Genomic DNA, 14110 nt, shown 5'->3' on the forward strand with positions numbered 1-14110 from the left:
GCCATACAGGACTTTGATTATCACAGAGAGGAGGAAGGGAAGATGGAAGCGGTGTTTTCTATCTGTGCTTCTTCCTTTCCTCCTATTGAAGCTGCATGAGGGACCAGAATATTTTTGAACTAGGCTGAGCAGGGCTCCCAGCTCAGCAGCTAATCCCTTGGTGGCAGTAACAGAGTCTCAATTCTGAGTGTTTGCAGGATCTTTATTCTCAAGACCTTTTTTCCTGGATAGTGATGAGGTCATGCTGTGATTAATGCTTTGAATGTTGGTTTACATGCAAATCTGCCCCAAAATTTTGTCCTAAAAGGTGGAAAACACTTCTTACTTCATATTTCTGTTTGACGTCCCAGTTTCAAAGGGGGCTCTCTGCAGCACCCAACAGTTGGGTGAGGTTGGTGTGATCACATTGACCTCTGGTGGCTGCAGCCTTGGCGTGCAAGGAGGCACCAAGGAAAACGGGGCGGGTTTGGTGAGCTGCTGCCTGCTGCAGTTGAAATGCCGCTGGGTTTATTGCTTCTCTAGGCTCCAACCCCCATCACCTTGCCTCTTGGACAGTAATTTGTTTTCTTCCCAAAGCAGGTGTGATTTACCCATCTTTGTGTGTACATCCTCAGTCCATGTGGTTCCCCTCCCTGAGAAACAAATTCTGCTTGAACATACACCAGTAGAAAACAAAGGCAGGTCCTTTGTTAAAGAGCTGAATTCACTCCTGGTTTCTAAACAGCGTGGGTCATATCTGGAGAGAGCAGACACTGCTCCCCTGTATTCACTGTAACCTCTGTGTGTTTAGACCCTTCTTACGCAGTGGAGGGCAGACTTTAGTGGTCCTCTTGTGAAGTGTGATGCAGAAGCAGCCAACCAGATTGGATTCACAATGAGCAGTGAGATGGACTCCCAGCTGGCCCATATTCTGAAGACAGAGGGAAAAAAAAGCTGGGACCAATCCAGTAGGGATAATGCTTTAAGAATAAGGCAACAGCTGCTGAGGTGGCAGCCAAGCACGAGACTTCCAGGCTCAGCCCTGCTGAGTTGGAACCCCTTTGCCAGGGCTAGGTGGGCAGCTTTGGAGTGAGAAAGCTCATCCCAGTGACTCTAATCCCATCATTCTGCTCTAATTCAGGTCTTCCTTGCCACCCTGCACACCTCTGATGCCCTAATGAAGACAGAGATGTGTTGCCAATACCTTACCAAAAAGATCCCACGTGCTTTTGCCTCCTGTAGCTCCAGGCAATGGGTGTGTTCGTGTGGTGAGGGGGAGGAATGCTGAAGGAAATATTTGCTTGTTTTGCTATCTCCACACACATGCATTTCCTTCCTGCTATAAATGCCACTAATTTTTTTTGAGGGGGGACCTCATTTCTCCTCCCTTCTGCAGTCACCACTGTGAAGGGAATAAACCACTCTCAGTATGCCACAGCAGTCTTAAGTCTGCTATGAAAAGTGTTGAGGAGAAGGCAGTCAAAGTCCTTGCAAAGGTTGTTAATATAAACATTGAGTTTGATGAGTGTCATTAGGAAAAGGTTTTTTTTCCATGTGCATTAACTAATCTGGTGTGAAGCAGCGTATGAGCCGATTAGATCAGGCTGAAGTCGATAATTCTGTTTCACGAGTTCTTTTGCATTTTTGGCATTTGTTTTTGTTCCACACAGGAACAGAAACTGTAGAGAGTTTTTTCACTACACCAAATCATGTTGGGACAGCTATTGCAGGGTGGAAGTTATTATTAGGGTGGATTATTTCAAACTTGCTTCCTCCAGCTGACTTGGGAAACCACCCTGGAGACTTTAGCAAACCTTCCCCCTAAAAATTCATTGGAAGCTGTAAGTCTTTGCAAATCACCAGGCTGCAAGAAGAACGGCATATTTTGATTAGGAAAAAAAAAAGACCAAGCAAGGAATACATCGCTGAAGATGTTCTGCGTAGCTCACGTTATGGACACTGTGTGGGTAGGCAGTATCACAGTAAAGATACTGTGCTTCCCAAAACCCAGGGTAAGACTTTACAAAGCATCCAAGTTCAGCATCTGTAGCTGCAGCTTGACCTTTATGCTGACGGCATTTTAGCCACACAATCAGGAATTTACTGAATTCCTTCCCCGCCCTTCCTAAAGCTGTTTCCAGGAGGGGGCAAACAATGCAGTACTGTGGCATACTCAGCCCTGCTCTGAGCAGAACTGGCTCACTCACCTTGGAGGGATCCCACTGATCCCTTAGTGCCATCGGTCAATCCCACACCGCAAGGTCCTGCAGAAAACCCAAAAGCCTGTCACACTCTGTGGGCCATGCGTGCTAAGCCCTTCCTCTGGTGGTGGAAAGGACACGGGGTTCACCATTTGCTAGCTTGTCGTAGGTTTCCTGTGTGAGCTGATGTGGCTTGGAAAGTTTTACCAGTGTGACTATTTTGGATAGGACTTGAAAAAAAGTAACAAACCCAATCAACAACTCAACAACAAAAAACACACCCAAACACACCAATGACATTCCTAGTATGAACTCAAGTGTGCCAGCACAAAAATGACTGCTACTGGTAAAGCTATTTTGGAACTGTGATACCTGGCTGTGTGCACCTACAGTCTGATGGGACTGTGTATCTCCAACAAATTGGGTTTGTCTTGTACGACTGCAGCTTCCCTAAAAAGGGTGAGCTTTGCATCTCTGTGCCTCCACACCCTGGCCAAAAAGCAGGCATGGAACATATTCTTCCTCTCAGGAACTGTCTGTCTGATCTGTTGGGATCACTACCCAACAGAGCCTTTAGGGGTGGTCTGCTGGCTCCTAGGGTACCTGCTGAGCTCAGAGACTCTCCATGAAGGAGAACAGCTAGTGGAGCTTGTAAGAAAATAAAGGACATTAGTAATTTAGTCAGTCTAAGGACCTGTCCTTATTGAGGTACCATTCAATTATTGAATTATTTATTTTTTCCTGGACTTGGATATCTGAGACCCTTCTGTGGGCAAGCTAGGGTGAAGATATTTCTTCAGCAGTTCTTGACATGGGACCTGCTGTGTCTGATGTCTGAGTGCTCTGAGTCACAAAGCATGGCAGCCATTGCCTGTGGGGTCAGGGTGGGTGGAGGAAGAGGATTTCTTTGTCATTAGCCTTGAGTTTGTCTCTCTCTGCGTGAATGAGAGAAACCAACTCTTGCTTTGGGACTTTTATTAGGATTGAGAAGATCTTATCTTCTATCACCACATAATTCAGGAAATCTTTTCACTAGAGAGGGAGAGAGACCGGAGTTGTTTGTGAGAGAATAACTAGCAGGCAAAAATTGACATGGCCTGAGTCAGAGCAGATTCCCAACAGGCAGCCTTGCTTGTACTTGCTTTTGATCTCTAAGCTGGCTGCTTCTGGCTGGAGGTAAGGGCTGGAGAGAGGATCTGTGCACTGCTGCTAGTGGTCCTGAGTTAGCATGTGCTCTTTGGGCACAAGCTGTGCAGTGCTGGGCTTACAAGGGAGGGGAAGGGGCTGTTGGGACCCCTTGCAGGGGAGGTGAGTCAACAGAAAATTCATGTGCTCAGGGTGTCAACCAGTGCCTGTTGGGATGGATGCCATTCAAGAGCAGTTTGCTGAGAGCCCCACGTGCGTGTGTGTGCCCGGTGTTTGTTCAATACCTTTGTGTATTTTGCAACAAAAAGGCCATGTGCTTCGTGGCATTGCACAGGTACACTCTCAGTTCTCAGGTGGTGGTTTTGCTTGATCTTAGAAAGAACTTAGCAGCACCGGGAAAGGGTTTTGCTAAAGCCTCTCTTCCCTCAAATCACCTTACTGAAGCTGGTGCAGGAGGCCTGTGGGGACCAGAGGGGATGAATCTGCCACTGGCCCTGGAGGAGAAACAAATGAAGAGGTTCAACCTGGGTGCAGCAGGAATCCTTTAGGGAAGGGAGTCCAGTTCATACCTCAAGATTGTTCCAGATTCCCCTAACTTTCATTTCTTCACTTATCTGAAGGAGGAAAGATTTTCATGCCAAGGTGGGGTCTAGAAGCTGCACTGTTGGGGTGCTGAGGGCACCTCCCTTTCAGGAGTGTGTTGGCAGGGGCAGGACCAATATAGGGCTCAGCAGTACTCTGGGCTACCCTGTGGGCTGACCCAAAGGCTGGGTGAAATTGGGGAATTCCCACTTCTTATGAGCTTGATATTGCATTGGGAATTTCTTCCATAGAGCCTGCACTGTCTGCCCTGGCCACTGAGGTCTGACACAGCTGAAAGGGATAAAATAAGAGTGAGATAGGGTTGCTAGAGAAAATTAAAAACACCTTAGCCTCGAAGGGGGAGGCATATGATGTTAGGACTGGCCCATGGTGTCCAATTTCATCTCTCCAGAGCCCTCTGTCCCAGTGGTATGCACAGATATGAGCAACTGAGTACATGGCAGATTTGGATGTTACTCTGTGCAAACTCTTTGGGATGCTGTGTGGACACACAAGTCCACTCGGGCCAGAGGAAGGCTTTCCTGCATCGCACCCCTGGGAAACTCAGTGCTGGGTCAGGCTGGGGGTTACAAGCCCCTGCATGCCCTGGAGTACATCTCTGACACACTGCCCCAGGGTGCCTCCACGCCCAGTTCCACCCACGGACACAGCTGAGGACTGGAACCAAAATCTAGCCTGTGGGACCTTTTCTTGCCCTGGATCAGGCTTCTTTCCAGCACCCTCAGTTTTTCCCCTTGCTTGGATTCCCCCTCCATACAGAGCCAGCCCTACACCTGGGGTGACCTGGCTACAATTTCTGGAGCCCTTTAAGCAAAAAAAGCCCCTCCTTACAAACCTCTTCTCTGCAGGAAGAGCTAGGATGGGGGCTGCGCGTTGCCCAGAGAGCCGGCCATCCTGCCCGGGCACAGCCCCGGCCAAGCCGGTTACCCCCCACTTCCCCCGCCCGTCTGTCGGGAGGTGAGGCCGGGTGAGTTTCGGAAGAGAAGTGGCTAGCGAGCCACATCCTTCCGGGGAGCAGCTCCATCCCGGGGCTGGGGACCAAGGGGGGTCAGAAGGACGGGACACACGCAGAGAAGAACCCTTCCCCGGCTCGTCCAGGTGAGGAGCGGCCGGAGGCTCTCAGAAACCGGGAGTGGCCGACGGGGATCCGCCCCCGCCCCGCCGGTGAGTGCCCCCGCGACCCCCGGTGGGCAGAGGTAGGCTGTCCATAGCCCAGGGGTTTGCCTGTTCCCTCCCAGCCGGTTGGAAGAGGGAGGGTGGCAGGGAGGGAGGGAAAGAGGGTGGGAAAGTGCGGCGGGGTGGGGAGAGCGCTTCAGACACACCTGCCGGGCGGCGAGACGGCGGCGCGGAGCGGAGCGGGAAGCAGCCCTCCCGACGGCGGGAATGGCAGGTAAGGGGCGAGCCTCCGCCCAGGAGCGGGGTCCCGGGGGCGGCGGAGCCCCACTGTGCCCCCTCTCCCGCGGAGCCGGCGGCTGTCGCGCCCATCGGCATCGCCCCAGGGCGTGGGTTTCGCGTGGGCTCGGGCTGGGGGCGGTCGGAGGGATGTTTGCGCCACTTTTCCTCTTCCTCGGCCACCTCCTGAGGAATGGCCTCCGGCTCGGCATTCCTCGAACAGCGCCTTCGGAGTGGCGAAAGGGAAGCGCTGTGTCCCTCCGCCTGCCCCGCCGCGGGAGAGGAGTACTCCGGGCGGGAAGGGGGGAACGAGGGGGATATCCCGGGAACGAGGGGGGTACTGGCTCCTAGAACCTTCTGCCCGCCCCCACCCCCGCCACCCTCTCGCCTCTCCCTGTCCGCCGAGCCTGCCTGCCGAGAAGCTGGTCGCTGCTTCCAGTTTCTTGGAGAAACACTTTGATAGTGATAAATCTGTAGCCAAGAAGCGAAGTTCAAAACAGCGCAACTGTTTTGACAATCTGTGTTGCGTCCTGCCGTTGCGTCCTCCTCCTGCGTACTTGTGTCCGTGTGGCAAGCGACCCTGTCTCAAATGAGAGTTTAGTTTCTGCAAGAAACACTGTTTTTATTCAACCTTGGACAATCCAGAACTGTATCTGTATTTAGGCTCTTAAGCTCTTAGATGCTGGAAATGAGACACTTGAGTATTTTTTGTGTAATCAACAGTTCTCTTTTCATGATGTTCTTCATCCACCAGACCCCAAGCCTCCTTTGTTTGTATTTGGAGGATTAACTTCTGCACAGTTCTCTCAGCCATCCTCCTTGCTGTGCTACTTGTCTGTCTGAAATAACATGATATTCTCACCACAAGAAGAGAAAAAATCACAACCCCGAAAGCCAAAGAAAAGGACAAAGATTGAGACATTTCCTTCCCCCATGCAACATGAACCTCTACACTGCCCCGGTGATGTTTGTGTGCCTAGGGTACGAAAGCTGGATTTGATGCCAGCACCAGAGTGGCAGGTGACCGTGCATGCTTTGGAGGAGTGATGGCTTCTAAGTCTCAGCAGATCTTTGCTGTGCTTTGCCTTGACAGCTAAAAGGATTTGTGCTGGCCTGTGGAGCAGATTTTATTTCTCAAGTGAAAATAGATAATACTGGTTGAGTTGATCCACAGCTGGGGAGAGAGCTCCTTGCACATACCTGCTCCATCACAGCTTGTAGAACTTAATGGAGCAGGTTCATCACGGCTCTGAGGGGTTTCAGCCCATTGACTTGAGGGTCCCTCTTGTTTTATTTGGTTGGCAGAGTGGTTGCCTTGTTGCTATGTATTTTCAGGACTCCATACTGCTATGTGGAAGATATGTGAAAGACATGCTTATGTGATTCCCCCTTGATTCCAATACTTGTAGCCAAGCTGCTCTTTAGAATGGTGTCCCTGAGAACTTCAGTTTGGTCACTGATGCTTGGGGCATACACAGGGCAAATGAATCCTGAGGGATTCATTCCCGAGCCTTTCCAGCCCCACTATGAGAAAGCACGTCCCAGGCTGTGAAAACTCTTGGTCCTGAAAGTTTCCCATTCTCAGGGACGGGGAAAAAGGGATGATGTGTGATGGTTGGGGGGAATTTAAAAATGCTTCAGGGATGAAGATGTCATCTTCCCTGGACTTCCTGCAGTAGACTTCCTCCCTTAAGGCACCACTTGCCTTCTGCATATCTAAGGCCTGAGGTGGACACTCAAGATCCCGCTGAACCGATTTGTATGTAAAATGTCTTCCAATGTATCTGAGTCCCATTTGCAAGACTAACAAATCATTTGCAGATTCATACCTTGACCCACGTTTTCCCATGCCTACTCACACCTTCTGTGCTCCTCCATCATTTCTTGTCATTTTATCCTTTCCTTTTATCCTTCCAGCCGTGGAGAATGCCCCTCTCAGAGCCTGCAGCCTCTCAGAGCAGGAGGAGGAAGAAGACTCCATCTGGGAGAAGATCGAGAGTGCACGACACCAGCTGACCCGCTCCCTGAACCCAGCGAAGCTCACCCCATACCTGCGCCAGTGCCGCGTGATAGATGAGCAGGATGAGGAGGAGGTGCTGAACTCCTGCCGATTCCCTTGCAAGAGCAACCAGACAGGTGCGGGAAGACACAAACTTGCACTTAGTGTGGCCTGGTTTGTGGGGAACAACCTGTTTTTGATGGACAGTGAAGGCTACCCAGCATGTGGTGGTGGCTTTCTGCTCCCTCCCACTGCTCTGCTACTTCAGCTTTGTTGTTCTCTGAGATGCTCTGCACCCAGACCTCCCTCTCATCCTCTGTGGGCCTCCCCCTGCATGCACACAGATGAGGGCAGTGCTCTCAACCCATTCTCTCCTCTAGCCATTCCCATTTTTGTGGATGGAAGTAGAACTGGTAGAGATGCTACTTTCATATCATGAAGCTAGGCTATGCTGTTTTCTTTCTGTTTTGCACAGAATTCATCCTAACTCCTTCCCTTTTTCCAGGTTACCTGATGGACATCCTTCGGCGCCGTGGAAAGCGAGGCTATGAAGCCTTCCTGGAATCCTTGGAGTTCTACTACCCAGAGCACTACACACGGCTAACGGGGAGGGAACCAGCCCAGCGCTGCTCTATGATCCTGGGTAGGAGCTGTTCTTCTGTTCTCCCTTCAGTTGCTGCTTGCATGGGGAGGGCCAGAAATCTGTGCTGGTGCATGTGCATGTGCCTGTATAAAAACCAGGTTCATGCTACCAGTGTGTGAGGAGCCCTGACAGCTCTGTGCTCTGCAACTGTCAGGAAGGGGGCCACATATACAGGTGTGACGGACTGTGGTGCTGTAAGCCTGGGACAACAATGGCTGCAAACTGACAGGAGAGCTTGGCACCTCTTGGTGGAAGACAGTGTTGGACAAATCTGTTTTTTGGGGTTACCCCTGTTTCAGCAACCAGGAACAGATCCTCCTTTGTCTCCCCCCAGATGAAGAAGGCCCTGAGGGACTAACTCAGTTCCTGATGATGGAGGTGAAGAAGGTGAGGGCTCAACGGAAAGAGCACCTGCTGAAGGAACACCAGCTCCAGGTGAAGAACCAGGCTTTGGAGCAAGAGCAGACCCGGCTGGAGCAGCAGCTGAAGGAGCTTCTCAAGGTGCAGGAGCGTTGCCAGCGGCTTAGAGAAGAGTGGGACTCCAACAGTGTGGAGCTGCTGAGGCTGAAGGATGAGAACTACATGATGGCCATGCGCTATGCTCAGCTCTGCGAGGAGAAGAACATGGCCGTGCTGCGAAGCAGGGACCTGCAGCTGGTGGTATGATCCTGAGGAGCGCAAGGGTTGGCAGTGGGAGGTGGTGGGGGTCTGGTGGCTGAGAAGGATGCACACGGATGTCCCCACGTGGTGGCTCGTGAGTGTGAAGGAGCTGATGGCAGGAGGGACGTGTGTTGGGGCTCATGCCCCTGCTTTTGATGGGAATGTGCCCTGCAGAGAGGCCGAGTCATGGGCACAGTGCAGGAGGCTCACCACTGCCCTGGGGCAGCTGGAGATACATCACCAGCTCCTGCCACAGCTGGAGGTATGTTACCTAGAGGAACCAGAAATAGGGGTAATGCCTTCCCTGGCATCTCTCAGCTTTCAGCCTGGCCACTGGTACCACAAGATGCCCTGTCTGTTCCTACCTGCACTTGTTGCCCTGTGCTGCCTGCTCTCTCCAGGCGGCACAGGCAGGCAGCTGATTCTGTCAAGCTGTGTGCTTGTATTTACCTTTTCCCTGGGAAAGGGCTTGCGTTTTCCTCTCTCTAGTGAGGATGGTGGCTGTGCAGGCAGCTGTGCTGGGTGCCTGTGTGCTGTCTGGAGCTGCCCAGCCCACCTTGCTGATCTTAGGAGCCTTTTGGCCCAGACTCCATCCCCCCAGCCGCTCCCCACCGCCTCCTCATCTCTCTCATGACGTTTGTAAGACTCATGCCCTGCACAGCTGAAGGAATTCGTGACACTGCACTCCAGCTGCCAAGCTCTCACCTCCAGCAAACATTCGCCCATTTCCTGCCTGGGCAAGGACAGCCCTACCCTGAACCTATTAATAGCTGACGTTTTTCAGTGCTCTGCTGCCTCCTGGCATTCCCCCTACCAGTCTGGACCTGGACCTCTCACACAGCCTTGTGATTACCTTTCATTTGTTCTGTTCTGCCAGTGCTGGGATCCTCCCTTACCTTTTATCTGGTATTCCTGACAATGCCAGCTCTCCAGGGCCTCTGTGGAGAAGGGAGGTGAATCACTTGTAGGTAACTTGGGCTGAAGAAATCCCCCTGGAAGCAGGGTCGCAACCTGCCCTCCCCTCCTGACTCTGGGGTTCAGAAATGACTGGTTCCCAAAAGTCATTCTAGATCTTTTATACAGATTTACAGAAGTAATTCAGTTCCTGAATCCCTCCTTGGCAATTTTGGCAGTGCTTCTTAGTGGCTTTGCCCCATTTCCTCTCAAAGCCTTACTTAGATGTAAAACTCCTGTTCTTTGATCAGTCAAATCAGTTATAGGTCTGTGAGGACCTCTCTTCCTCCTAACAGTAACTGACCTCCACTGTTGCCAGTGACATGTTGATGGAGGAGTGTGAAAGCAGGCCAGGGTGTGAGAATGCCCCTGTGGTACCCTGCAGCCTCTGGCAGCTTGAACTTCAAACACTTCCCAGGCCAGAGGTGGCCTCCCCACACTGAATAGCCTCCAGTGGATTTTTCTGCTGTGAATTTGTTTCTCAGCTGCTCTAGGAACCTTTGAGACACTCACAACTGCGGGCCCTGGCAGCACGTCAGAGGTCCCATGTCCACACGTAGACTACCATGTCCAAGGTCACTGGGGATGCCCCAGGGTAGCAAGAGAGTTGTTGTACCGAGAGGATCCTGAAACTGTATGTGCTCACGCAAGTACGTTGTTCTCCTTTCCCTGAGGGAAAAGCTTTCTTGTGCAGCTGTGCTGCTAACCCTGGCCCAGCGGTAGGATACTCCTTCACATGGTTGCCCAGCCTTTGCTTTACTCACCTCTCGGCCTGTTTTCTGCCCAGCGCCCTCTCTGCTGCACTCTCCCGCTAAGGCAGAGGTGCAGAGCTGTGTGTGTCAGACCGTGTTTCTTCCCTGGGTTACAGGTGGACCAGCTGAAATGCAAAGTCTCCAGCCTAGAGGAGGAGTGCAGCCTGCTGCGGAAACAGGCATCCGCGCCACCCCAGCAGGAGGCGGAGGAGCAGGGCCACCCTGACGCTGTGTCTGAGCTGTGGGCTGAGAACCAGCGCCTCACGGCATCGCTGCAGGAGCTGCAGGGCATGTTGCAGGTACCTGGCAGGGCAGGGCAGGCTCCAAGTCACCTCCTTTCCTGGACCACCCCCTGTGCTGGTTACATAGGCACTGGAAGGAGGGGGAAATCATTATTTTGGGCTGGCTTGTCCTGTCCTCTGAGCATATTGCTTGGCTGTGGTGGCTGCCATTGCTTCCAGGTCTGGGTAGTGATGGGTCCTTGTTTCCAGCCCTGTAACTCTTGGATGTGCTCACAGGTGTGACTTAGTGCCTTGGAGTGCACAGTACATCAATGCAGGAGTGATGATGGCAGTTGTGCCAATCTGCCAGTCGTTGCCCTGGTCTGGTACTCCCTTGGTGCTTGTGGTGTAGTGACAGTGCCTTCTCACCTTCTAGACACCCGGTGAGGGTCCAGTGCCAGGCTCTGAGCAGATCCTGCTGGATATCCTGGAGCATGACTGGAAGGAAGCCCAAGATGACCGGCAGGATCTCTGTCAGAAACTCAACTCCCTGCAGAATGAGCTGCAGTGGGCTGAAGAGCTGAGGGATAAGGTAGAGCATCCATCACTGCCCCCATCACCATTCCCCGTCCTTGAACACCTAACAGGGCCTGGAAGAGAGGGAAGGGAGGGGGCTGTGAAGCCACAGCAGTCACTTTCAGGAGAGCTAATGCTTGCTGCTTGCTGTTACTAGTACCTACAGGAGGTGGAAGATCTGCAGCTGAAATACCGGACGTTGCAGAAGGACTGTGATCTCTACAAGCATCGTATGAACACAGTGCTCCTGCAGCTGGAGGAGATCGAAAAAGAGCGGGACCAGGTAAATTGCTTTCCACCTCCCAGCAGGGCATTTGTCTCTGCTCTGGATACCCTTTCCTTCTCCAGTGAATCTTGTCCATCCATGCCAGGGTGGGAGTTCTCTGCCTTTTCTCACTCTAGCTCCTTGCAGGCAATCCAGAGCCGTGATGGGGTACAGCTACAATATTCCCAGAGCCTGATTGAGAAGGACCAGTACCGCAAACGTGTGCGGGCCCTAGAGGAGGAGCGGGATGAACTCCTAAGCAAGCTAAGCCAGGCAGAAGGGCTGAACAGTACGCTGGAGGCACAGCTGCAGCGGTGCCAAGGCAGCCGCATCCTGGGCAAGGTGAGAGTGGCTAGAAAGAAGAGGGAAGAGAGAAGGCAGAGGGGTCAGAACTCATTTCTGAGGGATATAATGGGATGATGGAGTCCCTTCTCTCCCAGATGTGCAGCTCTTCCTACTCCCTCTGCTCCAACCTCAGCAGCACCTGGAGTCTCATAGACAACACGACGACTGGACTCATGGATGCTCTGGGGACTTCTGTTACCCCATTCCCAGGGGATTCAGCTGTTCAGAGCATGGTGAGTGCTTGGCTGTGAGAGGCTGACCCTCAGCATGAAGGCAGCGGAGACCCACACTGCTCAGGAGAGGCATTTGGAGTGGGTTCATCATGGGGCTGTGACTTGGTGGAAGGCTGGGCGTGGGATAGTGTGTAAGGCGTGAACAGATCTGGGTTGCAAAGCTTTGCTCTCTCAGTCTCTGACAAACTGGCCTATGCTGCAAAGTGTGCAGCGCTCAACCGAGTGGGGAAGAGGGGGAAGGAAAACTCTCTTTGTCCTGTATGACATGCTAGAACTCAACAGTCTTATGTAATATATTATCCTCCCCAAAATACTTTTTAATCTATGCATGCTTGGGGAGAAATCCAAGCTCTTTTGAATCCTGTAGCAGCATCACATTGTTTTTAAGAGAGTCGGGTTCTTTCCTTTGACTCCTTGATCTATCATCCTAGAGCACCCACAAATGGGCAGTCCCACAGGTTACTCACACCTCTAGGTGCTCAGTGGCTAGAAGTGAAATATAAGGGCAAGATTGGATATTCTCTTCATCTGCTACTGCTCCCACAGCTTGTACATTGCAAAAAGATGGGGATGCAGAGCCATGGATCTCTCTCTGAGCTATCTGCTTGGGAAAACAAGGTGCCCCTGGGAGTTTGGAAGGATGTAGGTTATCCCTAAAGATGGATGCAGTATCCAAGGAGTTGTTTGCAACCTGGCCTGATGGGAGGGGAGAGTTGGTGCTGAGTTGATGTTAGCAAGCATCTCTCTTTCACTCTACCCAAGGATGTGACTCCTGAGAGTGAGAAGGATATCAACCGCCTTTCCACCTTCCCCTTCCCTCCTTGCGTTGGCTCCATCCTCCGTCGGCAGCGGGAAGATAGGTGCATGCCCTACAAAAGGTGATTGCTGGGAGCTACTTGAGTCTGGGTCTCCTCTGTGGGGTTTGTGGGGGCCAGGGAGAGCTGCCTGGCACGGTTAGGAGAGAACCTGGAGTGGGAACTGAGAGTGGGAAGGCTGGCTGGGAGCTGTGTGCTGGCTATGGGGGTGCTTGTAGGTGGCGAGGGAGTCTGTGGAGGTGGGATTGAGAACAGAATGCAAACAGGCTTTGGAAAAGCTGCGGCCTTACAGATCCATTTTGTGTTTCCTTTGTAGCTTGTCCTGTGGCTCATTTAGCAGCATTGAAGATGGAACAGGTACCAGGGTGGGGGCTTTCCACAAAGGGGTTAGCTAAAAAGAAGTGGTAGCTGTGGGGAGAGAGGCTGGACAACTGACCCTCCCTCACACCTTTGTGCAGCTCAGTGTGAGGGCTCTGCAGTTGTAGCAGGGTGCTATGGACCCACCCATCCCCCCATGCCTTGTCAGGCACAGCAGCTGGAAAAGCTGGCTTTTCCTTGCAGAGCAGGTAGCTATGCTTATCAGCTCTGTTTTATTCATCGAAAACTATGTTGATGGTGTGGATTTGGGGGAGTAGGTAACAGGAGAGGGAAATGCCCTTGCCCTGGGTTGTTATTGGATATTCCCTTTGTCTGCTACTGCCTGGGTGATGGGTTGTAAATCTTCTGGAGTGAAGCTCCTGATGCTGGCAGGTCCTGTGGTGGGCACTGGTGGCTGATCTCTGGGCACATCCAGGTGGCCCAGGCTGCTGCTGCCTTCTGACCAAAATGCTGACGAAGGGAATGAAGATTTGCTTGTTGGAAAGTCCTTCCCATGAGGGTGACTGTTCAAAGCCTCTCTGCAGCCTCAATTTTCCAGTTAGATGCTAGAAAACAGCCAGGAGATGGTGACAGATCCTTGCCACCCTGAGAACATTAGCTCCTTGCAATGTTAGGAGAGGTTATGTGCTCCCTCTCTCCCTTTTGCTCTTTCCTAGGCAGCGGTTTTGCTAGCAACTTGCTTGGGGCCTCCTCCTCTTCTTCCAGCAGCACCTACACCAGGGTGAAGTCTGAGATCTGCTTGTCCACGCTTCCCAGCCACAAGGAGGTCACCAGGAGGTGACTGCTGCTCTCTAACCTAGGCACTCTGTTGCCAGCTGCTTGAGGGGGCATTTTGTGGTGTCAGGAGACCATGCCTGGGAGACCCTTCCTTTCTGCCTCTCCCCTTGCAGGCTCTTTCTCACTAGTGAGAGAGGAGAGAAATGAAGACCCTACAGTCCTTGCTTCCTA

General features: G+C 52.2%; 1 protein-coding gene across 1 annotated transcript in view; it reads left to right on the top strand.

Moving 5' to 3' along the window:
• Positions 1 to 14110, top strand: part of CARD10 (caspase recruitment domain family member 10) — a 32428-nt gene that overhangs the window by 11202 nt on the left and 7116 nt on the right. The window contains exons 3-13 of the mRNA XM_039384900.1: positions 7239 to 7457; positions 7826 to 7963; positions 8298 to 8623; positions 10446 to 10628; positions 10987 to 11142; positions 11284 to 11409; positions 11539 to 11733; positions 11832 to 11969; positions 12732 to 12847; positions 13101 to 13141; positions 13819 to 13939. Of these exons, the coding sequence (XP_039240834.1) occupies positions 7239 to 7457; positions 7826 to 7963; positions 8298 to 8623; positions 10446 to 10628; positions 10987 to 11142; positions 11284 to 11409; positions 11539 to 11733; positions 11832 to 11969; positions 12732 to 12847; positions 13101 to 13141; positions 13819 to 13939 (1759 nt within the window). The remainder of the gene's footprint in view (positions 1 to 7238; positions 7458 to 7825; positions 7964 to 8297; positions 8624 to 10445; positions 10629 to 10986; positions 11143 to 11283; positions 11410 to 11538; positions 11734 to 11831; positions 11970 to 12731; positions 12848 to 13100; positions 13142 to 13818; positions 13940 to 14110) is intronic.

Source organism: Pipra filicauda, unplaced genomic scaffold (genome assembly GCF_003945595.2).
Source record: "Pipra filicauda isolate LSUMZ 115617 unplaced genomic scaffold, ASM394559v2 scaffold384_size681814_pilon, whole genome shotgun sequence".
NCBI lineage: Eukaryota > Metazoa > Chordata > Aves > Passeriformes > Pipridae > Pipra > Pipra filicauda.